A 27,583-nucleotide genomic window follows, 5' to 3' on the forward strand; every position below is an offset into this window, starting at 1 on the left:
GCTTGTGGTCCAGAATGGGCCAGAGGGTACCTTATTTCTTTGGGATAAGGAAGTACAGAGAGTAAGTTCCTTTGCATCAGTGTAGGGGGGGGGGGTGTGGGGTGAATGGTTCTATGGGCCCTTTATGAAGGAGCACCTGGACCACTTCCTCTGGGAGGCTGACATGCTCTCTCCTGTGTTTGCAGGGTGGGATGTTAAGAGGGGGTGCAAGAAGTTCTAGGTAGTAGTCGTGGCAAACCACTACTAAGACCTACTTCTCAGATGTGATTTTCTGCCATTTTGGAAGGAAATAATTACATTTCCCATGACAGGTGCGGTGTATTCGGGTGGGAGGTGGAGGGAGTCAATATTTGGAAGTGGAGGCTCCCTTGCCAGAGCCCCTTTTGCCTCTGTTATTAGTGCCCCTGTAGGCACCCCTGTTGTAGTCTTGTGGTGTGTACTTTTGGTAGGTCTGCTGATATTTCTAATAGGAGCAGGTAGGCTCAAGGAAGGTACTGATGCCTCCAAAAGGAGCCTATAGGAGTCTAAGTCTGGAGGGCAGCTATGGCTTTGGAGCTGCCAATGTCTTTCTTGGTCTTCTCCAGCATTTGGTTGACCTGAAGACTGCGACAATGTCTTCAAAATTGATGGGCACATTGACCAGATGCTACTGGACAAGCGGTTTATAACCCGAAATGTGGAGTCACAAGTGGTGCCTGACCAAGACACTAATGTTGACATCCCGAGCTGCGGTATCCACAGCAGAAAGGGTGCATCGCATGGTGGCATTAGAAATCTGTTTACACTTGGACACTAGCTCCTCCTCCCTCTGCTTAAACTTGTTGGGCAGCTGTTTAATGAGGTCCTACGTTTCATCCCATTGTGCTCTATTGTTCCTGGAGGCCAGGTCAACTGAGTTTGCGAATCTCCAGTTGGTGGTGAGTTCAAAAGATACCCCTTCCCCTGCAGCGTCAAATTTCTTACTTTCTTTATTGGGCGCGGAAATGTGTTATGTAGACCATTAGGGAATCTGGGATGACCAGACCCCTGATGTATGGCGGGTCATTAGGATAGGGCTTATATCTTTTATCAACCCTAGGTGTTATCACTCTGGCCTTGACTGGTTTCTCAAATGCGTTTGTGGCCTATTTCAACATCCCTTTGATCATGGGCGGAAATTGAACTGTTGTTCTGGTCTGGACAGGGTCGCCACAAGGATAGTGATCCCCTGGGGGATAGACATCATAGAAGTCCCACAGGTCATAAGTGGACACCAGGTAAAATTGTGTCTCATTGGGTTCAACAGGATGAAGGGGGCATCCCTGTCCATATGATGAGTGAGGGGAACTCAGGTGAATATGGAGGAAGTGAAGCAGAGGGTGGTGGAGGACGCAGCTTTGGAGAAGGTAGAAGAGGAGCAGGAAGTTGAGGTGCAAACCGGATGTGAACAAGGGGAGACTCCAAGCCAAGTTCCTCCTCAAAGGAAGGCTTTCACTTCAGAGGCAAAGACTCTACCGGCTTGGAAGGAAGTCTTGTGGAAATCTTGCTGGTGTGGGGATAGATAAACAGATGTTTCTTCTTGTGTCCAGTTCCTCCTGGAGACATTGAAGGATCGATTGCTTTGAGTCGTCGACCAGGTGTTTAATGAGGTCCTGCGTTCAATCCCAGTGTGCTCTTTTGTACCTGAAGACCAGACTGACTGAGTTTGCAAGTCTCCAGTCAGTGGTGTCTCCAAAAGTCATTCCTTCCCCTGCAGCGTCAAATTGCTTAGTCTCTTTATGGAGCAGGGAAGCATCACCCATGCCCTGAGAATTAGCACGGTTACGTGCAATGTGAACCACTAGGGAATCTGGGATGACATGACTCCTGATACATGGCGGGTCATTGGGGGGAGGGCTGGTTTGGGTCCTGACGTGGCTCTCGGAACCGATGGTGTCTTTGACACAGATGGTTTAGGCACAGAGGGGTTTTTGGGTCCGAAAGTACTTTGGGCGGCAAGGGTATCTTGGGCACTGACAGCAGCTTCTAAGCCCAGGTTGGCTTTAGCATTGACATCAACAGCATCTTTGGCCCCTGATGCACCGCTGGGCTCAACAGAGTAGCGTCCATTGATGGGGGTGGGGTGAGCTTTGAGGTATTTTGTTAGTGCCAACCGGTGAAACAGTGGGGCCCCAGATGGTTGAGTCTTCGTTGAAGGGCTCGATACTTGACCCCCGTTGGGGGCGGTGCTATGCCTCAACTCAAGGCCATATGGGAGACCAAGTGTGTGTCTCAACTAGAGCCATTCTCATGCTCTGCGCCAAGGTGTTAATTCAAGGTCCAGAAAGCATGGAATCGCTGAAAGCCTGCTTTATGCTTTGAGTCGAAGCCGGAGAAGATGCCTCTCTTGCAGGTGACGACTGGTGGAGTGTAATGCCTGAGTGGCATCATCTTCCTCCTCGACGTCTGGGGAAGGCTGATCCCAGAAGATGTCAGCGGTGTCCTAGAAAGCCTGTCTCGGGTGTTGTGGTGCAGTCCCCACCGTTCTCGAAGAGTTTTCTTTGAAGGGAAGGTGAGACAGACCTTGCACACAGTGTTGTCATGGTCAGGAGGCAGAAAAAGATTACACACCTGGTGGTGGTTGGTTCAGAAGAATTTCATGAGACATTGAGGGCAGTTCTAAAAGGGCTCCATTCCATCACACTCTGTACATTCTTAACTGTATGACATCGAAGATGAGAAACACTAGTCCCTAGTGAGAGCCCAAGGCCCTGCAGTGCAGGAGTTGATATCGATCGGTCTACAGAAGATGACGTTTCCAGATATCTGAGTCGAACAATAGATCGGCTGGGCCCGACCACGAGTAGAAACAAGTTGAACTTAAGAGTCCTGGCCATGCACATCCCAACCCAATGGCAGAAAAAAACAAAGTAACATGTTGAGCCCCTTGAGCATTGCCAGCTAAGGGAGGAGTCTCTATATAACTCAGACTCAAAATAATTCTCTGAAAAACAAAAACAACTTTCAAACTTCCAAGCCCACCTTTAGATAGCAGGAGTATGCACAGTATGTGTACCTAGAGCAACATATGCTTCAAACCTAACATTAAGGAAACAAAAAAAAACACTGAAATGCATGCCAGTTATACTGCATAGTTATTTGCCCTGTGCATTGGAGTGATAAATGTATGCATGTTCATTCATTAGCACACTTGCTGTAAATAAAGGCTTTGGACCACATTTATTTCTCACTGGTATGGTATCAACATATTTATGCCATGGCAATGAAAATAAATGTAGCCTAATAAATCATGCTAGCCGCAGATGTAGTCATTCGGAACTATAGTGCAAAGGTCAAATCCTGTGCCTTTCCCCAGAGGAGGGGAGATGGGGCAGGACCTTCTGGACCATCATGTTCTTGATCTACACTACATATATGTTGCCCTACGAAATGTGATTGTACTCTGGCCTGCTTAAATACCCTTTTAGTGTATTTAAAAGAATAGTAATGTATAAACTGTGTATGGAGATGCGCAGAGAGCGATATGCTATGTATTACAGTTATTGAGAGAAGGAACAGGCAGCACGCGCAACTCAAGGCTTTACCTCTTCAAAGTCATAGCCTCTCCACATGCACAATAATAATAAATACATTACACTTTGTCCATCTCTCTATATACTATACATAATATCAAAATGACAGTCAAAACGAAAACACACCTAGCCTGGGGACTAATCTGGAAATCTGGAGCCACAAGGATACAATTAGCCTCAATGAAATGATCCAAAAAATGAATGATTCAAAAAGCTGAATTTATTTAAGAACAAAATATATTTCCTCTACATTTCAGCTCCTGCCCTCCTTAGAAAGCACAGTAATGTTGCATACATGACAGAGCACTCTGTTTATACGAGCCTACCTTGGGCCACTTTTCTGCATGTTCACCCTGCATTTTGCATGTTTTTCTGGATCCCATTTTGGTGGCTACTGGACTCTGAGCACTTTAAGTGGTTGTGCTCACCCTCTAAAGCATGTGCTGTACACTGAAACTCCCTACTTGGCCTATCTACTTTCCCTACAGGTCCACTATAACTGGTGCCTAAAGAGCTAATATACCAGTGAAAGTAAAATAGCATATGTGGGCTACAGTTTGTATTTACACCACCCACATATGACAAGGAGTATTACTGTCCTCTGGTTAGGCTGCAGTTTAAGTGCACAGCAGTGGCACGGAAAATGTGTTTGTCATGTGGGACAATCCTATCTGCAAACACACACACAAACACACACACACTGCATATAGATACATCACACCTAAACCATCACATGCAACCCCACGGCCAGAGTGGGCTTGCAGAGTGCTAGATAAATTAAACTAGGTCACACTACATACTGTGGTTAGACTGCGCTCACAATACTACATTTCCTTAAGTAAGCTTCTATGGGGATTAAACCCTTATTTCACTATCTTTGCTTAGAGAAAGAATATAAAATGCTTCCTGATGAGTTTTTAAATCTGACTTAAAGGCAAAATCGGAATTTTAATAACTTAAACAGAAAAATTAACTTTGTAAAAATGTTCTTTAGGCTGCCTGAGCCAGGATTGGCTTAATATAAGTTCTGCCACGCATCACAATTCCAGAGCGGGAATATACATCTTTAGCAGGGAGGGATAACAACCCAGGCTCAGAGGAGAATAGCTAATCAATCAATCAATCAATCAATCAGTATTTGTAAAGCACAGCTACACACCTGTGAGGGGCTCAAGGAGCTGGGGGGGAAGAGGGTTGAGAGGGGCCTCATCTGAAGAGCCATGTCTTGAGGTTCTTCCTGAAGATGGTGAGCAACGGGCTTTGTCTGAGGTGCAGGGGGAGGTTGTTCCAGCTCTTCGCTGCAGTATAGGTAAAAGATCGTCCACTGGCGGTGGTTTTGCGGATGCGAGGGATGGTGGCCAGGGCCATCTGGGCAGAGCAGAGGGATCTGGCAGGGGTGTGGAAGGAAAAGTGGTGGTTCAGGTAGGCTGGTCCTGCATTATGTATGGCCTTGTACGCATGGGTGAGAAGCCTGCAGGTAGCCAGTGGAGTGTCCTCAGGTTTTGGGAGATGTGTTCTCGGCGAGGGAGGTCCAGAATGAGTCTGGTGGCGGCGTTCTGCTGACCACTTAACAGGAATTAGGTAATCTGAAAGTGGACAGAGTAGTTGACAGAACAAAGAGCTGCTTTAGCACTTCCTCTTTTGATCTGGAAATACCAAGGACTGTGTCTCCTATTCTGTTCAAGGGCCCTCCCATACAACCAGGCTGGTCACCCAAAGAGGGAAAATCAGTTATGGCCATGTCAAGTGGAAGTAGGGCTCATCTAAATAGGAGTGTGGTTTAGGAGCTGAAGATAGGCCTAAATGATAGCAGTTGGGTATACAGGCGCTTTTGGGAAATTTTGCAGTAAGGCAAACAGGAAATGCTGTAAAAGGGGACTGCGAGAATTTAGCTAGGACTAGGTGGTAGAATTTAGTGTTCCACCACCTCCTCAGAGCAATTTTGTACACATGGGTGTTCAACTTTATGCAAACTACAGGTAGATTAGCTCTCGTCTAAAGTGAGATAGTCACAAAATGGGGCCTGGACCATTTATCTAGTCACAAGTTTTTATCTGAAGAACTGTGGAAGTCATCTATAGTACTCAGTTGCAGGTTGTGGTAGATCTGTTAATGAAGACAGTGCTATAACCATTGTTATGTAAAGCTTTGAGCATGATAATACAGTACAGGGAAATATCAATAATCCTACTCCTATTCAAAAAGATAAAAGACGTAAAGAGCACATGCCGTACCATCGAAGGGCCACTATTGGCCCAGGAGAAAACATGGGAACCTGAACTGATCCAAAGTCAGTTAACAGGTGTGACATGCATCTTGAAGTAGGATGACTAATACATATATCTGCACGTAGATGAGCTTCTTCCAATGAAGTTAACTGCCTTTCAAAAACAGAATGATACTAAGTTATACTGATTATCTGACAAGAAAAAAAATGACATATTCCTGGAATTGTCCCTTAAATCCTTCTCTAGTGGCACTGTAAACAAATGATTATACCAGGAGAAATATTTCAATTTCTAATTAAAAGCGTAGGATATCGTTTTTCAACCTCACTGTACAAGAAGACTAGAGATCTAAAGATGAAAATAGAATAATAGCAATACACAATACACAATACGTGGATAGAGAATGGACGTGAATTCAAGACTGTGTGATCAGATATAGACTTATATTAAATGAATCATAAAGGAATAATAAAGATAAACTCCTTTCTGTGGAAGGATACAGAAAGAACAATTACTCTCTCTGACAATTCATTCATAAAGTATGTGATAAGAGTGACCCCCACTGAAGCACCTCAGTCTGGGACGATAAAGTGAGTTACTTAGGGATGGCCACAACTATCTGATTAGAAAACCAAGACCATCAACAACAAAATGTTTTACCATGTCTCAAAGGACCTCAGGTAATTTATCAGTACAACAACTAGTTAAAAGAGCCTTAATGACAGCATTAGATGAGGAATGAGGAGCTCAGCCTGTTCAAGTAAGCTAAAGAGTGTGAGGTATCAGTCAGAAATACGCACAAGAGATTGAGAGGATCACAAACCTCATACAGGAGAATCATGAGGGACAGTCTCAAGGAGTAAAATACAACCCTTGGACCATTTTGGCAAGCTCAGAGGAGGATTCACGACCTACCCGGAACTGTCTTGTCCCTTTCATAGACTATAAAAGCATTCACCACTTAACCCAAATGTCTCAATCTATGCTGCATGGCTTATCCTGATGTCACTAATAATGATACATTGACTGAAACAGGCCAAGATTACAACTCTTAATCACTTTTGGATCCCTCAATCTGGATGGAAAGGAGACAGCTGATGGCAAGAATTTAGAGCGTCGAAGGACCAAAACCACCAACATCTGGGCTAAAGAGCAATGACTTGAGAATGAACAGCAGATGTTTAAAGCACAAGAACTGACCCCTTCAGTCTTTCAAGTTGCTGCCCATGTCCAAATATAAATGTGATTCTGAACAAGACTACGGAAGCTGCAGATGGATAAAGAGGTAAGGAATGACAGGAGGATCTAAAGTCCCAGACCTGTCATCACATGGTGCCCACTGGGCCAGAGGAGCATTACCATTTAATGGGCTCTTAATGGAAGAAATGTTACCACTTGACTTGTCTACTAAAGATTGAGATGCACAGGCTTCTGCAGTAGGGAGGCACATTTGTTGGCATGCACACTTTAGTTTTCTTCAAGGAACTTGTCACAAACAAAGCTAAAACATGCACCGGCTCACAGCACTTGCTACAAACTGTACAGTGCATGATGTACATGGCGTGGACCGATGGTGGTCAGACAAAGAATGCCGGGGCTAAAACAGAGTAGGTGGCAACTAGTTAATTCAAGAGGTAGCGCAGACTTAAAAGTAGTACAATGGTAAACGTTACAAAGGATATTGAGCTGACCAGGGCAACATTGACAATAGGCAGAGATGCTCAATTATCCATTACACTCAGCACTGGGCTCAGAATTAGGTTCTGCATAACAAATTAGCAGATGCTCTATCTGTACAGACAGAGAACACATACCTGTATCTGACTGGAAGGGGCTGGACCCAGGTACGGTTCCCCTGCCCTGCTCCGGTGTCACTCCTGATCGGGGGCTGCCGTCACTGGCTGAAGGAAACTGATTCAGCCCAAGCTGCACTGGCTCCAGAGGATCACAGAAATCAAAGGACGACTGACTGCTGTGTAAGCTCCGCCCACCAGTAAAAGCTAGAGATATAAATGTGAAAAACATACATCACAGGAATTATAAATTACTAATCATTAAATTGATTACACTTACAAATCAACTAGTTTACAAGAGGCACCATGCCGTTACACTTGCAAGAATGCTTAAGAATGTGATTAATGTGACAAAACTGAAACTTTAATCTATTTAATCGTGTGAAACAACTAGCTGTAATTGTTGCCAACAATTTCATTTTGAATATCAAAAAACTCTCATTCCTGTGAAGGAAATATTATAAATGGGTAACGAACTAGATTATGTCCTTCTAAACATTCCATACGAACCTGGAATAGCAATGTTGAAGTGTTCTACTTTCCTCCCCATAATCTGTAAACTCTGGGAGCCTAGATAGTATAAGGTATAAGGAAAGTTGAATACAGCACAGCTATCACTCACAGAAAGGAGTCTCTTAGTGCTGCCACTCACTTGGAGAAAAGGCACTAGCTACATTACAACTGAGTAGCCAATTCAGTACAAGGATGCTGTTCTTTGTTAAAGAGACAAGTTTTACGAGCGCTTTTGACAAGGCCTAATTTGAAGGGTAAGAGTTCCAAAGTAAGGCTTCCTGGATTCTGCAGGCCCTATTGCCCCAGTTGGAGTATTTGTGTGGCGGGATGTCTATGGTAGCTTTCTTGCCAGATCTAAGCGGTCTGCAGGGTATGTACTTTTTGAACTTGGTAGTCAGGAAGCACAGTGCTCTGCCAAAGAAGATTCTGTGGGTGATGACAGAGGACTTAAAGAGACTATGGCCCTCATTATGACCCTGGTGGACGGCGGTATTTTGGAGAAGAGTACTGGCAACAGGCTGGCGGTACTCTTCCCCAAAATATGACATTGGCGGAGTTGCTCAAGCCAAACCGCCAATGTACCACTCCGTCCGCCAGAGCGGTAACAGCCGCCGGGCTGGAGACTTCAGTCTCCAGCCAGGCAGCCATCACTGTCCCACCTGCAGGATTATGACGCCCCCTACCGCAATGGTTTTCGTGGCTTTCTTACTGCCACAAAAAACATGGCTGTGGGCACTATCAGTGACAGGAAACTCATTCCCTGTCACTGATAGGGGTCTCCCCCGCACCCTCCAGACTTTTTTCTTTTAAAACTAGATTGGGACACTGGCCAAAAACTGAGAGCCAGATACTGCAGTCACAGATATTCACTTTGTTCCAGAATGGAATGATTCCTCACTTTGATGTATTATGTTTTAGAAAGTTTCTTTCCATTTAAAGCATAGGGTTGACATGATGGTGTTGAGCCCATAAGTACAGTGATCAGCCCTATCATGTAGATTAAATACCAGCTGTGTATCTTTGGTATAGAGGGATGCTGTGATCCCTGGTTGCTGAAGACTGCAGATGTTTACGACGGCTCTCAGCAAGTTCTCTCTGGCTCCTAAGTAAATGATCCATGTGTGTCTACTGGGTCTACAATCTGCACGTGTTTACGAATGAGCACTACTTTGCTTAAGCTGAGCACTTGCACACTGTTTAACATTTTGATCTTCTATCCTCAAATATTTTCTATTTCCCGTTTTTGGTAGTATCTATCAGAGAAAGTGTGTGATGCACTTCAAAAGCACTCATGCGAATTGTGTACAACAATCAATTTTTACGGTAAAGCTGTGTTAAATGTTTTTAGTAATCACAACCAATATGTAGAACATCGCTCGTACAAAACAGACCAAGATGTCCTTGATAAGAAGCACTGTATGTATCAAATTGATCAGAGATGTAAGACATTTTCATTGCAGTGCTAAAGTTCAATACAGTTCTGAATCATTTTTGATTCGAAATAATGGCTTTACTCAAGTTTCAAAAGTTATCCCGATTACCGGAAAGTGATGAAACTTAAGTTTGGTAAATTTCCAAAATAAGAAAAAAAAACTAATCCATCTAAGGAATTTGGAGGGCTTTGGATAGGGGATTGGATTGCAACAACACATATGTTACTGTCCGCTAAACAAGAAATTGCAGAAGGTATGAAGCAAGCAAGGGCCGTAGAGTTTTTGCCCCGGGCACGTAGACTATGGTCACTATTAGCACTGGAAATGCTGTCATATAACCCCAGGGGTGAACAAAGGCAGTGTGGAGACATGTGGAAGCCAGTGATTGATTACTTACTATATGAGACACCCAAACTAAAATGTCCATGTACCTTCAAAAGAAGACCTGGGGTTACTGTTGGGGGAGGGGATTAGAAGTAATTGACATGCACAGCTTCTGAATTTGTGCTTTATATGGTGAACTTTGAGAAAATTAACAAAAATCTGATGATGTAAAAAGGAAATAGAAAAAAATGCTCTAGGAAGCACTGTATAAAAATAAAAGGTAATATCATTGTTGAAATGGAAAGAGTGAGGTAGACACTTTTGTACCTACAATCAACAGGCTTCAAGTGATCTGCACAGCTATCGCCTAAAGACAGTACAGTGGGCACAGTTACACAACGGCCTCAACCTTCCTCTGTTCGCTTTTCTGATTGCGTTTTTCATCATTCCAAAAAGTGCTATTCATTAGCGAAGCGACATCTGGACTTTAAAGCTAAAATGCAATTTTCAGTGACAAGACAGATCTTTTCTGATCAGGCTGATGTGAACCACGCAATAAACCCTCTCCAAGTTCAGAGAATTATCTCCCTTTTAAATGAGATCATAAAAGGCAGAGGAACGAGCCATCGCTATACACTAATAGAGTTACTCTCTCTCTGCATTAATGCTGTCGGGGGAATTGTGCTTCATTGCATTAGGGCTGTCAGGAACAGACTGACTCCAATCGGGAAAGCGTCTGCCCAACACTCGGGAGAGCAATTGCCGAAACAAGAATCTAAGAATTTGAGCAGTGAGTAAATTAGTTAAAGAGAGACTATCTATTCCTGAGTTCACTTTGTGCCCAGAATAAGGGCCTGATTATGACCTGGGTGGAGGGGATATTCCATCACAAACGTGAAAGATATCCCGTCCGCCCTATTACAAGTTCAATTATATCCAATGGACTTGTGAAAATGTGGGCGGGATATCCATCACGTTTGTGACATAGAATCCCATCCGCCAAGGTCGTAATCAGGCCCTAAATGTCAAGCAGGCAGAACCCTTTGAACTTTCTAGAAGATAAAAGCAAACAAGTGTTTAGGAAGGTCCAAATATGATGAATTTGTGATACTGCGATTAACAAGGAGATTTAATTTGTTTGGTCTACAGTGCTTTCAGTGGGGAAGGCAATGAGCTGTGTCTGCATTTATAAGAGATGTGCCTCCACTGACAAGAGCCTTTCTGTACTGACCATTCATCATGAACATCCGTTGATGAAGTGCCACAAACGTGGACGATCGCTGTAAGTCATACGCCATTGTCTTCCACTGAGCTGCAGAATATGCCATTTGTGTTGAAGAAGAATCTCAACTGTGCTAGCGACTTAAGTGAAATCTGTTATTCATCAAGACCATTCTTGTACCATGGGATGTGTCAATTAGAGGGACAGACTATGCCCTGTGTGACACAATATACTCAATGTTACAAAAAACACTTAACTTGGACACAGAATAAGGTACAATCTGAAAACATTCAGTGGGTGAGGCAACAGGTAGAGGTGGTACTGGAGAGAGGCGCTGTAGGGATTGTACTTCTTCGTGCAGTGGCGAAGCATTAAGAAATTCATCCTTTGTTGACTGGGCACTTCTTTCAAATTGTGAGAGATGCCTGCTGCGAGACATGTCAGATGAGATCTGTGGAGGAGCTCTGTGGATAGATTTAGGTGGGAATTTTAGAAGGAGGGGGTGGTGCTGGGAGATGTGCTTGGGATAAGAGGAGAATGAAAAGACTATCACTTTCTGATACTACGAGCTCAGACTTCTCTACCTCCTACAACGCCTCTAAAGGCTAACTTCATGACTCTTTGGCAGAGCAATTCTATCAGAATGCACTGTTTAACTTGCACCTTACCAAACAGATACCATTGTGGTGGATAACAACCTCCACATGTCGAAAAGGCATTGCAAAATATAAGAGTGAGCTTCCAGTTTCCAGTAAGAAGGAATTAATGTAGTATTTCGTTGAGCACATTTGTGAGATGTCACTTGGGTTAACAGAGCTTTACATGACTGGCTCGATTCCCCTTATATTACATCAGAGGCCAAGAAAATGCTTTTATGTATTATTTGTAGATTACATGTTCACACCAGGGACCATCCTGGAACTAGGAAACACTGGTATCTGTACTATAGGAGATAGCAAACAAGCACTGCTAAAGTCAATGAGTTTGGCCTTCAGTTAGAGGACGTCTGTGGTAACTGTTGGGTGACTTTTTGTGTGTTGTCCCAGAGAATCCAACAATGTAGCAATATCATGGCCAAAAACAAAACAGAAGCTAAGAACAGGACTCCATTGCTTAACAGATTGCATTAGCAGAGTTAAGGAGTGATTAACTAAAAAATACACACACAACAAAATGTTACATTGTACATACTTTTGACAAAAGGACAGTACATTTAGTTGTATTTTTGTGGGAATCAATATGTGTGTATGCATCTTTGCTTTGTGAACAAAAAAGCAGTAAATACTACACCTGTTATCATGACAGCAAAGTAAAACAAACTAAACCACAAAGGTGATTAGCGAAAGCGCTGCAACTTTATGGCAGACTAAGGCATCCAAACAACAAACAAAAACATTGTAAATCAGCAATGAAGTTGTCATCGTGTCTACAAAGTAAATACAGCAAAGAACACACACTCGTGTTTAGTTCCAATGTATATATCATGTCACATCTGCAGGGCACATAAAAGGGACAATGTATTCATCCTCCAAATGCCCAGGGCTTGAGGGAGAGCTCTTCTAAGCACTAGCAAATCATGAATAACATGATAGCCAATGGCTAACGGGGCCTGACTCAAAGGCCACTTTCTCTCTGTGCCACCTATTTCCGTACTAGGATGGAGAATTGATAGTAGGTCTTCCATAAGTTAGATCTTATTACAAAAAGATATAAGACAAAGATCGTGTGAAAAGATGCAAAGCAGACTATATTCATTTGACTTATCATCAAGCCCTAAAGCTAGGCGCCATTGTGGAGCCCTGCCGGTGGTGCTCCTTTTCCCAAATGAGCTGCAGATCCGTCGAATTAATTATAATTTGAAGAAGTTGCAAATCTCACAGACAAGAGTGACTGCAGAGCATCTTGACCAAGTCATTTAATGACAGGGCAGAGCATCCAAAGCATCTAAACAACTGGGCCACGAGCCTGAGGTGTTCACCACAGTGTCAATGGGTGGTTCTTCATCCCTGGTCTGCAGACCCATGGGTGTCCCCGACATCCACTAATGGGGTGCAGTCACTGTTTAGAAAGATTAATAAGGTACATATGAATAAAAAAACAAATTGAATAAGTGATTTTTTTTTTTAAAAACGTATATGTGAAGGAACTCGAAACTGGAGGATAAGTATTAAGTTGGGATCCTTTGCTTGATTCATGGAACAAACGCAGGTGCAGCAAACAGCGTCTGGTGTGGGCGACTGGGGCCTCTGCTGAAGCAGTGGCTAGTGCTGGCAAAACAAGCATGCATTAAAGACAGAAAGGACAAGTGGCATGATAAAGTTTACCATATTCCTTTTTTTTTTTTTTTTAATAAAGCCAGATTTTGCAAAGCTCCAACCTTCCCATTACAATTGAGTTTTCACTTTTAGTATACTGTTTGTGAATTAAATATTCACAATATGGGTATCCGTTCGCTGTATACTTGCATTTACATAGAAATTGTTTAGGCCAGAGTCTCCATCTTCCAGTAGTAACTCAGAGAGGATTCACAGAGCTGAATAGGTTAAGAACAGCTGGCACAGGTGGTAGAGAGGACCTCTGGAGTGCCACGCACTGGTTCAATCTCTGGATTGATAACACCCCTCAAAGCGAAGGAGGGAACCCACTTTGCCACTATTCCCGACACCCTAAAGACTATGCCCCCCCACCTCTCTGAGCCAAGTCTTGAGGATGCCATGAGCAACGGTGCCGAGTGGACCAGGCAGATCCAACAGGTTCACATCCGCCTTTTCTCCCTCGTCGAGTATATTCTCAGACTGGTCACTGCCGTGACCAGCGCAGTCTCCAACCCCCTACCCAATCGGAATTCCGGCTGCCAGGAATCCCACATTCTGGATTTCTCTAGGGTAGCCTGCCAAGAATTGCCTTGGACATTTCAAGAAGGCAGGAGTGTAATAGGACAACAGTTGTCCACCAGGGAGTTCTCCATGGTTTCCTTAATTTGAGAAGCAGAGTTGCTCTTTCCATTGTGCATGGTCATGGAGACACTGAACGTGTGAGAGTAATAAGCACACAAGCTAAAGCATGACAAAGTACTACTGGATAGATGTCTGCTGATCGCGACAATGTTGTACGTTTGTTTAGTTACTGCCTGAAAAGCAGAAGCAGGAAAAGAAGACCAACAATGTCCAGAAGGTGTAAAAGGACCTGATGTGGGCATTATAGTGGCTATTGTCTCAGATTCGTTTAATGGCTAGGTATATATTTTTGGGATATTTTACATGAATGGATGCTTCACTGTCCATGCACTAAAATAGAATCATTTTTTAGAAGTGCAAAGATATGATTAAATGTAAGGATCTTTAGCAGTGTAAGGTATAAGTGGCGGAATGCAAACCATTAATTTCTGCAGAGGGATCAATTTCTAGGAAGGCACATTTTAAAAGTTTCCACCTAGAGGCGTTAACCACATGAGAACGTAAACAGCATTTTGTACATGAATGAACGTTTCACTGTCCTTACACTGTGACTGAAATCACACTAGCAGTGTAATGATATATGATCGGTGCTTAATTTGTGCTTGTTGTTTCCGGTGCGGAGCACCAGCACTTATTTTTGAGGGCCGGTGTTTATTTTTCTGCCTCAAGCATTTACTGTGAGCAAAAGACACATATGGGAGAGGCAGGGGAAGAGAAAAACGAACAAGCATCACAAAGGGGAAGAGCTGCAAGGGTGAGCTGAAGGGGCAGGGAGTGGCTGTAAATGGATTGAAGAGGCCCGAGATGGCTTCAGGATTACGCTCCCTCAGTATTCTGTGCTCGCACATGTAATTGCAGCAGCCGTGTGTTTCAGAGGAGGGCTTTGGGCACCGGCACATTTTTATTTACAAATTAAGCACTGTATATGATGAAATGGGAGGCTGTTTAGAATTGTAAGGATAGGTGGGGGAATGCAAGTTATTCATTTCTACAAAGGGGTCCATTTGTTGAAAGACACAGCTGAAAAGTTTCCATCTAGTGGCGCGAGCTTCATCAGGACGTAACCGTAGGCGATTATAGAATGAGGGGATAAGGCAGAAAGGGTAAAAACGCAGAGTGCGCCCACAAAAAATGTAACTCCCAAAGCAAAATAAACAGGTGAGAGTACATGATAAAAAGAACATATGAGGTTTGTACGTGGAAGAAGGTAGGCACAAACAGACTTAACTATTTGAATCGTATGCTCTTAGAAAATGACTCCGAGTTCCCTCTGCTGAGAAAAAAAAATCAGATGATGGGAAAATGTTATAAAAATATTATGAGAAAAAATGCACCATGCTGGAGGCAGTTTGTTTACAGGGCGACATCTGTAGTCCCAGCAGCGCACTGCTCTACATAAAAAAAAACAATCATGAAAAACAGGCGGCGAAGAAAACAAAAAGAAAAGTTACACAAATAAGGCTTCAGGTCAGCAAACAGCCCAGCGCCAAAAGCAATGCATTCTACAAAAACAGCGCCCACAAATCCTAAACAGACGCCCGCAAATAAGCATTGGTTTCTTCACTGACTAAACCACTGCGTTCCAAAAATGTTCCACTATTTCTTTCAGGAAACAAAAAAGATGTCAATTCAAAAAGTGAATCCCAACTGGGGCACATAACTAAGGTCCATCTCGCATCACTAGTGAGCCATTAGGAGCCTGAGACATCAACCCACTCCAGACAGGTATCTCAAGTCCAACCTAGAAACACAAGGCACATCACAGGACAGCCAAAGACATCCTCTGGTGCAGTATGGCCCGGTGCAGGTCATCGAGGCCTTGATCCTGACATGCGTGCAGGTGGGTGTGCAGCACGGTCAGGTGTAAGTTATCAGGACCTTACTGCCGAGATGTGTGCAGGTGGATGTGTAGCAGGGCCTGGTGCAGGTCATCGGGACCTTGCTGCCGAGATGTGTGCAGGTGGATGTGTAGCAGGGCCTGGTGCAGGTCATCGGGACCTTGCTGCCGAGATGTGTACAGGTGGATGTGTAGTAAGGCCTGGTGCAGGTCATCGGGACCTTGCTGACGAGATGTGTACAGGTGGATGTGTAGCAGGGCCTGGTGCAGGTCATCGGGACCTTGCTGCCGAGATGTGTACAGGTGGATGTGTAGCAGGGCCTGGTGCAGGTCATCGGGACCTTGCTGCCGAGATGTGTACAGGTGGATGTGTAGCAGGGCCTGGTGCAGGTCATCGGGACCTTGCTGCCGAGATGTGTACAGGTGGATGTGCAGCAAGGCCTGGTGCAGGTCACTGGGACCTTGCTGCCGAGATGAGCACAGGTGGATGTGCAGCAAGGCCTGGCGCAGATCATGAGTGTGCAGCATGGCTATCTGCAGGACAAAACTCCAGTATCGACGTGTGCAGGTGGATGTACCGCATGGCGCGATGCAGGACATGATGACTCCAATGCTTACATGTGGAAAGGTGGAAGTACAGCTCGGCTCTGTGCAGGACATGATGACTCCAATGCTTACATGTGGAAAGGTGGATGTACAGCATGGCTCTGTGCAGGGCATGATGACTCCAGTGCTTACATGTACAGGTGGATGTACAGCTCGGCTCTGTGCAGGACATGATGACTCCAGTGCTTACATGTACAGGTGGATGTACAGCTCGGCTCTGTGCAGGACATGATGACTCCAGTGCTTACATGTACAGGTGGATGTACAGCACGGCTCTGTGCAGGACATGATGACTCCAATGCTTACACGCGGACAGGTGGATGTACAGCACGGCTCTGTGCAGGACATGATGACTCCGATGCTTACATGTGGAAAGGTGGATGTACAGCACGGCTCTGTGCAGGACATGATGACTCCAATGCTTACATGTGGAAAGGTGGATGTACAGGATGGCTCTGTGCAGGACATGATGACTCCAGTGCTTACATGTACAGGTAGATGTACAGCACGGCTTTGTGCAGGACATGATGACTCCAATGCTTACATGTGGAAAGGTGGATGTACAGCACGGCTCTGTGCAGGACATGATGACTCCAATGCTTACAAACACGCGGACAGGTGGATGTACAGCACGGCTCTGTGCAGGACATGATGACTCCAATGCTTACACGCGGAGAGGTGGATGTACAGCACAGCTCTGTGCAGGACATGATGACTTCAATGCTTACACGTGGAGAGGTGGATGTACAGCACGGCTCTGTGCAGGACATGATGACTCCAATGCTTACACGCGGAGAGGTGGATGTACAGCACGGCTCTGTGCAGGACATGATGACTCCAATGCTTACACGCGGAGAGGTGGATGTACAGCACGGCTCTGTGCAGGACATGATGACTCCAATGCTTACACGCGGAGAGGTGGATGTACAGCACGGCTCTGTGCAGGACATGATGACTCCAATGCTTACACGGGGAGAGGTGGATGTACAGCACGGCTCTGTGCAGGACATGATGACTCCAATGCTTACACGCAGAGAGGTGGATGTACAGCACGGCTCTGTGCAGGACATGATGACTCCAATGCTTACACGCGGAGAGGTGGATGTACAGCACGGCTCTGTGCAGGACATGATGACTCCAATGCTTACACGCGGAGAGGTGGATGTACAGCACGGCTCTGTGCAGGACATGATGACTCCAATGCTTACACGCGGAGAGGTGGATGTACAGCACGGCTCTGTGCAGGGCATGATGACTCCAATGCTTACACGCGGAGAGGTGGATGTACAGCACGGCTCTGTGCAGGGCATGATGACTTCAATGCTGACCTGTACAGGAGGATGCACAGCATGGCTGTTTGCAGGATAGGATGACTCCAATGCTAACATGCGTACAGGTGGATGTGCAGCGTGGCCTCAGCAAGTGCAATGTGTGATCTGAGTTCTCCCCGTGGTGTTAAAGCGGGATGCTGCTCCTCCTACAACGGCCAGGATTCTGGCAAGAGCGTGAAGGGGTCGAGGTTTGCAACAAAGAGGCAACTGCCAGAGTTATCCAGCATGATGGATCCTGTGTACGCAGCATGTGTACGAGCATTATTTTGTAAACGACTAATCATTCTGGGGTTCCGAATTGCTAAACAAGCCCCGCGATGCATTAAACATGGGTAAATGTGAAGTGGCATTGGTCAGCAGTTTGCAATGATTAACCAGATTGATCACTTTTGTAAAAGATGGATGCAGCAGCATTGGGCAGAACTATTCTGGAGGAAACTGACCAGTTTCAATGTTCGTCAAACATGGTACACCACGCTGTGGAAGAGAGGTGCAGGTAATATCAGAAGAACATAATGAGAAAATGGTGGCTGGGTATACTAGGATGCGAAAATGATAGACAGTACAAAGAAATATCTGGAACAAGTTGAGTTGCAATGCCGTAACCTTTAGAAACCAATGATTGCCTACACGATCGGAAGAAAATTCGGCAGTCTCCACCCAGACAAGTAAGGAAAACTGCTATGGGACAGTTAGGCACGGTCCAAAATGTTCAATACTTCAGTCAAAACATCAAATATTGACAAATCAAAGTAGCTGGGAGATTATATTGCATTCAAAAAGAATAGCAAGGCAAGTCTCTGCCAAAATTAGGAAAGCTACTGCCTGCTTTTGAGACACTCTGTGGTCACTGTAAGCCAGGAAGGACTGTATCTAGGGCCCATCAGAATATGTTAAATTCATACTAGGTACATCAACAGCTAAAATGCAAGGAAAAACATCCTAAAAACATCAACTTAATTCCTTTTGTGTTTAGTTAATCCACAGTGTCTTGTCCTACTAACAAGACAAATGTCTTTTGAATTGTGCCTAAAAAGCAGTATAGCAGTGGTGCCCCACAAAACACATTCCAGGTAAGGATCTATATTCCAATCAGGACCAACAGGTAAATTATAAGTGTCTGGGAGAGGTTGGACAGTGTAGAAATCCAGGTGACTGTTTTTACCACTATTCGGTTACTGGGGTTTGTCTCTAGATTGCTGTATGGCAATTTCATTTGATTATGCTGCACTGTTCTTTTTTTTTTTTTTTAAAGAAATCATGATGAGTGAAGAATAAAGGCCACTGTCAATCACTGCTGAGAGGCTGTGGCAGCCTAGAAACTCCAGAAAGAACGTGATGGTGTAGCCATCCATGATCTTAAAGGTCGACTAGCTGTGAAGGGAGAAACAGATAAAGAAGCAATGAAGAAGAAAGACAAATGCACAATACTAATTTGAATAACACTGAAATTGGGTCTTGCAGAACCGCACATCATGGATCTCCTGCCTAGCATGGTCACCCAAGATTGTGCAAGGGATCTCTAATAAGCCGTGCAATTTACTTTGTATGCCTTTTTATTTCCACACCACTTAGCCCTTCCTAACTTTGCTGCTCCTTCAAGTAAGCCTTGATCAGTTCTAATAATATCCCTCTCTCGGTTTCTTTTTCTCCTTCAATATGATTGTGAGCAACAGAACACGATTAAGATATTCTGGAGTATCATAAAATGCATTTATAGTTGTTTCAGATAGATCTATCGGCATTGACAGTGGTCTCGAGACTCTTGTATGATTCATGCCAGAGCGGCCAAAATAAATGCCTAATCACCCTAAGCAAGGGGGCGGCTGAAGTACAAAATACAAAAGCCAAATCACAAAGCTGTGCCTTCAATGACCAACAAAAAAATGACTGAACACGCATGTGCATCAGACACCTACAGTTTTGCCGGGTGGGCGTCCTCGCCATGGGGCTTGTGAGCATCTCTGGCTTCACAGTTACACCTGGGCCACTGTTCCCAGTCCTCTCCGACCGACAGAAGCCCGGCATAGAAGCTGCTTTCTCCAGCGATGGCAGCAGTTGGTCCAGCTGGTCCAGGTCCGAGGCGTACTGGTGAAGGAAAGACACTCAAGGTAAATCACACTGAATGCACTTTTGAGCAGCACGTGCAAACAACACGAACAACGAGGTTGCACCTGAACATAAATCATGCTCACAGGACCCAATTGAAGGGCTCAAAGGAGGCTGAAAGGCAACTTGTTTGGAGCTACCAAAAATAAACTAAAAAAACTAAGATGAAACACAATCCTGCATGATGTAGAGTGTAATCTCATGGAAAAGCAAGTAACCGAACATGTGAAAAAGCAACGTATTCTGTTTACAGATCCTCCGGTACCAATTTTTAAATACATCTACTTTGTGGATGGATCAGGTCTTAGAAATGATGTCTGCGAGCTTCTTGTGAGATATGCTGTAAACATTGTAGGTTAGGTTGTTGAGAATCACCACCTAACCAATGTGAGATCATCCCAGGTAGCTGAGGTTATTGTTCCCACCACAGAAAAACTGTAACTGTATTCAGAAGCAAAGTATGCGTTGGGAGACGCCCATGACTTTGGGCAGCTTTGGATGCGGAGAGGTTTTCTATATTCTCCCAGCACCCTAAATAAAAATAGCCTCTGCCTACATGTAAAAAAATGGATGGCAGCTTTGCTTTTTGCCACTTAGAATTAAGGTGTTAAATTAAATGTGCTGTCAACTGAAAATCTCATGATAACGTTTCTCAGGGAAATACTTTTGCTGATCCAGCTGCCAAAGAAGCCATATTATCACTAAACAAAAGAAGCTGCTATGTAGGTTTTTCAGGCCAATTTGGCTCCTGTTCCCTCTCTCAACGATGTATCTTTGTTACAGGAGCATGCCTCAAAAGCTGGTAAACAATACTGGGCAAAGTAGAAGAAGTGTGGAGAGACGCCATTGGGTGTGCAGACGCTCCAAAATGTCTGCTCCCCAACCTAAATTTGTATCATGGAGATAATTATCTTGGAAGGTACAGTAGGACTCATGCCACTGTACCCCACTGGTATGCACCCTTCTTTCCTTGCATCGCCCATAACTACTGGGAATCATGTGTCACCTGCCAGTATCACAATACTGGTGAGGTAACCTCCCCCTTTGCCCATTCGCCTCCTTAGGGCCCTACATCCATCTAGAAATGGACTTTATACAAACACCAAAATGTGCTTTCTATCCTTACGTGCCTGTGCCTGTCTGTATGTTTCTGGGTGGGTTGAAGCATATTCATGTGTAAGAGCAGATGCCATAACCATGGCTGGGCACTTACTCAGTGAGCTGCTCTCCAATTGTGGCATTTCACAGCTTTTCTTCGAATGAACTAGAAAAACACTTCATTTCAGCAGTAGTCCAGTCAATTTGCAAAGCTTTAGTGATCAAGTGAGAGTGACTGTTCTACAGACTATACCTGACTACGTTACCCCCTTTGAACTCCCCACTGGCAAGTTGTTTCATAAGTGCAGTTTTCAAACAGAGTATACTTATTTTCTTTAAGGCATGTACGCTTAGCCCTGGTTACTCCAAGACTGGAGTGGGGTTTGTCACAGGGGACATGTGGTCCCAATCATCAGGCCTTCTGCTGAACAACCCTTTCTATGACTACGAAGAAACCATTAAGTGCACAAGAACATTAGATGTATCTCCATTTTGCTTAAAAATTACAGAGCAGGGCAGGCTAGCAGCGAAACGAGACAGAATGCTAAAATATTAGAGGAAATTGTCAACATCACAGGCATTTTTTTAGGTGTAATAACTGATCAGCTAGACCCCCAGAAGACATTGTTCTTGAAAAGTAAAAAAGCCCCTTACTTTGTCCTTGCTGCTTAGACAGGGGTTTGTGCCATAGTCATCTCTGAATGTTGTACACACATACCCAAGATGTCTTTCAGCATCCATGAACAAATACATTACATCAAGAACCTGAAAAGGTTGGATCCCACCAAAACATCTATGCCATCCCAAAGGTTATTTTCTGAAGACGTCTTTGGAGCTGATCTAAGGATGTTGAAACTTCACCAAAGACTGTCTGTGGTTTGCTCCTCAAGAGAGCTTTTCGCTTTAAAATATTTTATTGGATGAACCAACTAGGAGAGACTTATCCAATGAACAGTGGCGCTTTCATCCTGTGTTGAGCTCTAACTGCTTGTTTCCGCAAAAAAAACAATTTTCTACAGCTCAGGATTTCTTCACCATGCTCAATGCTTACTCAATCTAAATACATCAATAGTTTTAAAGCACTTGTAACTTGTTTCTGTGTGTGTTAACTGAGCCCATGAGCAGTTAATAAGTCAAAGGTACATTTCATCAACACACCACCCTTCGTTAGAACGTTGTTTACCCAGTCTGTCTGTTGGTCCAGTCCCTCTAAATAAAGAATATAAAAAGCCTACATTATTTTGGGGGAAACTATTTAACCACCAAAGTCGTTAATAAGCCCTTTATTTTACCATTACTCTAGTAATCCATATTTAATTTGTACTAGAAAGATAAACTTATTTTTACTCTAATTGCACACTTTAATCCTGACTGTAAACAAAAATCTATTTTAAACAGGTAACAAAATCACTGACTTTGTATGTAAGACTGCACGGGCAAAGGAGAAATTCTAGTTTACAAGCAATTGCTAGAAACAATGACCAACTCATTCCAAGTCCACTACACAACAGGCCCAATGTAAACAATGGGAAATAAATAGTAATAATGATTTTTCCTGGTTCTGCTTTTCACACTGATCTCAACTCTGTGGCTCAACCACAGAGAAAATGGAACAGTTAGCATAGACTCTCTACTCCTGGACCCAGAAGCCAACGTGGGAAATCCCAAACCAATGCAAGAAAAATCCAAGTCTAGCTTTTCTGACTACAGCATTAACATGTATTGTTTCACTGGAGAATTCCAATTACTGATCAGAAATTCACGTTCAACCTCCACAAGCCTGTTTGATGGAACTGTCTATGCCTCAAACGGAATCTGTCTTGCCTTTCCAAGCAAGTCCCGGGTGCACTGCGGTTTACACAAGAGTGTTATAAGAAGTATGATTTTTCACACACAAGACACCTCAGCGGGTCAAACTCCTGTGCCTGATTTGTGCAACCTGCAGAGCTCATGACGCTCGAATTCCCTTCATATACAATATATTGCTTAATGAAAGCTATTCTCTTGATGAGGTGCTCTCTGACACCATTTTAGAACCTCTTGCGGTATATGTAAAGCATTAAAAATTGTGAAGGGAAAAGTAGGCGCTTTCGTTTCAGTTGGCTGGAAATAAAATATTGCGCAAATGTAATGAGGCCGTCTGACAACATACAACCAGACTGCATAACAAAAATCAATATCAGGATGGAGGAGTTACACTGGCCCCGGCAGTGAAGGCCGTCCAACCCTTCGGGGAAGGCCCCGTTAAGCTTTTAACTATTAATATATAAGAGATGTTGAGGACTTGGGGAGGAGGGGTGCTTCTCACGTGCTGCTGCGGCCCCCGCCATTCTGTGTTAGCCACTGACTGTCGGGCCTTCCCCCTGAGCAAGTCCAGTTGCCTGCACGAAGCCTGCGCACTTAGCCCCCCATAACACGCATGCATGCGTCAGGGAACAGAATGTACACGAATCCACATTCTTCCGTGTGGTAAAAATAAAATAAAAAAAGAAAGAGAAAGAAAGAAAGAAAACAAGCGCAAGGGGCCATGCAGTAAGCCGGATACTAGAAAGCCTCTGCCACGTCCAACAATGAAGGAGCAGGCCACGCGCGCTGATCCCAGATAGGAACTCGGCCAAGGCCGCGCGAGGCGTCAGTGACGACACCGCCTCGGTCGGCGCGAGCTCCTGGTGCTGGAGCATCTCCCGCTCCACCTGCCCGGGCTCCGTCCGGAAAGGGCCGCTAGGCCTCGAGGAAGGGAAACTAACGTCATTCCCCTTAGACTACTTATTTATGGCATCTAAGGTCAGCAAGCCTGTGAGGCGACTGTGGCCCGGGTGGTTTGAGGGGGTCGGGGACGTCAAAGAACTATTCTGCTTGTATTGATTACTCTCGAATTTACCAGAAAGAAAGATTATGACATAAGTGAAATGTCAATGCACAGAAAAAATAATATGCACGTTGCCGGCGCTTTTAGGGCTGCCAGTTGCAAAGGAGATCAACTTTAAGACTCTGCATGTCTCACATGGTCTTATGGGTAATGACTTGTATTTTATGTAGCGCTTCACCCGGGACTTCTGCCCCCAAGGGCTGTACATTAATGCAACTATAACCCAGACATACCATAAATACGTAATAACCTCGTATACCAAACAACCAAAAATGTGGTTATTGTAACATCGGTTACTTGATCTGCTTAGAAACACCAGAAGTGCTGGTTTGGGCAACGTACAACAAGTCATAAGGTAATAGCACTCAATTTAGTGATCTCCGAGGGATGGAGGCCCAAGTCTGCCCTGCATGGATTCGAACTTACAACCCTCAGAACACCACCGCATCAATAAGCATCTAACTCATTTGGCCCACCAGCAGAAATGTGGATACTGGTTCAGGATGGCAGAAATCTAAGCACAATACGTATTTATCTCGCTGTGCAAACTATGGTCCGATTCTCAAAGCCTTGTTGTGGTGCTATGATACCATAAAATTGGGTGACGTTCCGATCAGCTGTAGGGCGGAAGTTCCTCTCCACATGCATTAACATTGAGGCCTACCCTCCACCTACGACAGAACCTGGCTATTCACCCAGTAGCTCTATTCAGAGACCAAAAAGCAAACATAGAGAAAGCAAACAGCAGTGAGAGCCAATTAGAGATCTTAAGCATCTGAAAACACAACATGTGCTATAACTGGCACGTAAAGGCACCAAATGAAGTAGTGGCAAGGAGTGCCTTGCAATCGAATCCATTACACAACATAAACATCAGATTGGAAAACATCCTAGTTTATTAGAATAACTTCATGAAAAAGAATACAAGACATCGCTTTCTGTAACCTGCCACAATTCTTTCGCTTAAGAAAACTACAATCTGGAGGCTAAATAAAACTTTAAAAAACACAGACAAAAAGTAAAAACGCATTTCATTTCTTAACAAGTTGTTAATTGGAGCTGAAATGTAATGAATCAACCGTTTGAGCATTCGCCAATCAGACCATTAGATTTAATGATGTACACAAATACGCACACAGAAAAAAACTGCTTAGAGTAAATTATATTTTTTTGAGCTGGTAAGAAAATTACAGATTTAGAAAAGTAGTAAATTCCTAGAAAACACAGTTAATGTGGTGCTTTGGTTACAAACAAATTCAAAACCCCCTCCAACTGGGCAGTTGTGGGTAACTTCTCAAATCATAACTCATGCTCTGTGCTATGCAGTGCGCTTCACATCACACAACATTATTGTTGATATTGCTGACATCAGTGATGACATCAAGTGACATCACTGACCACTGATGAGGTCACGTATAATATCCCAACTGATATCAATGATACCATCACTCTGAGCAAACCTATTTGTGATGCAGATTGTGTGTGCCTCAAGGAAGCACAGGAAGTTATTACAGATCACAATGAATAAAGCTCGATGACATGCTAGCTAACTGCTTAATACTGAGGGTAAAGTTAGAATTTCTCAAGATAGCTTGAGGTTTATGCTGCTAGAGTAACATGGGCTAGACAGAAAATGAATCTGTGTGACCAGAGTACAAGGAGGCAGCCACCTGGACCTAGAACTGTAAACTGTTAATAGAGGGGAGCGAAGGTGAGACCTCAGAATACCAATTAAATATATACGGCTTACATTACATGCCTCATACACAATGTGCTGTGTGTGCGCAAGATCCAGAGAGACTATAAAAAATATTACTATGTGATGCAAATACAGATGTTATTATGTATTGGCAGAGTTTAAGAGCTTTTCCCTTAGATACTGGAGTTAAATGTACCATATACAGTCCAGTCAAATAAATATGTCTTGTATATTCTCCTATTAAACCAAGTGCAGCATTAACTAAACATAAGGCTTCAAAGAAAACGACAAGTTCAGTATAGCATTCACTAAACTCTACACCCAGGGTGACGTGAAGCGCCCAAGATAACTTTAGTTCCAATTGTAGCTTAACTTTATGCCTGCTTGGGTTCAGAGTCTTCAAATCGCTGTAAGTTACTCTCTGAGCGATAACTGTAGAAGGACGGTTGTGCAAGAAGGGAAGGTATTTATGTAGAATATACAGAATGGATTCCAACAACAAATGTTGCTCGAACAGTAGTAGCAGCAGTGGGTGGTGGGAAAGAATAAAAAATGTCGGACTGTGCCTTAAAAATGTGCTGTCATTTATATTAATTAATGTATGTATTGAAAGCACTGTGAAAGCATTCCTTGAACTGGTGTCATTGATGAGGATATTGGTTTTGTCACGTGGTCTCATCAATGATGTACTTTCAGATGTCATAAGTGACGTGCGAGCTCCTGAGCAGTGCATGGTGGGAGATTGAATTATGGTTTGCAAAGCTAACTATAACTGGCCAGTTTCGGGTTGTTTTCAGTTTTGTTTCGCATCCGGAACTTCAAACTAACTGTGGATGTTTCAATGAATGCCTGATTATTTTTTTAAATATACAATGTCTCATGAGCAAAATAAACCATTATGGTGATTTCCTTTTCAGTACCATGGTTGAGGATGGGGAGCAGCAACATCTCACAAGAAGCAAGTCCTAGAGTAGCCTTTATTTATTTAGGCAGTAATAACATTTGAGCAGAGATGTTGTGCAGCCTTGACCAAGAGACGCATGTCATTCGTGACAGGTCTGCAGTCATTATTCACGCCAGGATGTCTTCTCGTGTAAAGAGCTTAGAAAAAAGTTATTTAGTCAGAAGCAGAAAACAAGCTGTTAGATCAGTAAAATCAGCTAAAATAATATTTAAGATGCTTGTGAGGATGGTCACGGTTGTTTGTAACACTGAATCTGTAAAGCAGTAAACAGTCATTTCTCCTACTGGCTTGGCTCTACTGTGGTAATACCTCTGCATTGTCTTAATAAATATGTGAATGTAGGGTTATTAGTGAGTTTGTTTTCAATGACGTGAGAGAACGAGCACTTGCAACGCGATCGCTCTCGCATTTGTTCGAGTTAGAGCTAATGGTGTTGTAAATTCATAACTGGACTTTTCTTGCCACATAAATTGGAAATGAAAAGTAAAACAGTTGACATAAGCGAGCCGATTCAAGTGCCATGGCCGCCATGAGTGCGAAAAAGAGATACAAAAGGAAAAAGAAGTTCGCTAGCAGTCAAACGTATCGGCAATCGTGCAATCATCCATGTAACAGGGTTGGTGGCTAAGGCGGTAACAAAATCTCCCCAAAGACGGACGAGCGGAAAGCATTTACCAATGATAACAAAGGATTTTTGAAAGGCAAGCCAACGAACGAGTGAAAGTGATGGGCGTGCGGTGGACGGGTTAAAAGCCCACAATACCTACAACAGGTCAAAGCGCTTGCACGCTCGACCTAAAAAGGGAAAGAGAGAGACAATATATCTCGCTTTCCACGTGAGTGACCTGGCATGAGAGTTTCCAAAAAGGCTAGAAAACAACCTTGCATCATATTCCTCCCCTTCAATATTCTGTAACCATGTCTCCCATTAACGATATGCACCACCCCCATTCAAACACAACAGATTACTACTTCATGCTAAAAGGGCTAGGTTGCACCATCTTCTCTACCTTGGTAATTGTGAAAAGGTGAAGGAGAATCTAAGGGAC

At 43.8% G+C, this 27,583-nt stretch overlaps 1 protein-coding gene across 4 annotated transcripts in view; it reads right to left on the reverse strand.

The window, feature by feature from the left end:
* NCOA1 (nuclear receptor coactivator 1) overlaps positions 1–27,583 on the reverse strand; it is a 722,334-nt gene that overhangs the window by 77,696 nt on the left and 617,055 nt on the right. For all 4 annotated transcript variants that reach the window (XM_069233763.1, XM_069233765.1, XM_069233764.1 and 1 more), the window contains 2 exons: positions 19,715–19,883; positions 7,594–7,779 (listed from right to left, as the gene is read on the reverse strand). In XM_069233763.1, coding sequence (XP_069089864.1) covers positions 7,594–7,779; positions 19,715–19,883 — 355 coding nt within the window. The remainder of the gene's footprint in view (positions 1–7,593; positions 7,780–19,714; positions 19,884–27,583) is intronic.

Source organism: Pleurodeles waltl, chromosome 5 (assembly GCF_031143425.1).
Source record: "Pleurodeles waltl isolate 20211129_DDA chromosome 5, aPleWal1.hap1.20221129, whole genome shotgun sequence".
NCBI classification, from domain to species: domain Eukaryota; kingdom Metazoa; phylum Chordata; class Amphibia; order Caudata; family Salamandridae; genus Pleurodeles; species Pleurodeles waltl.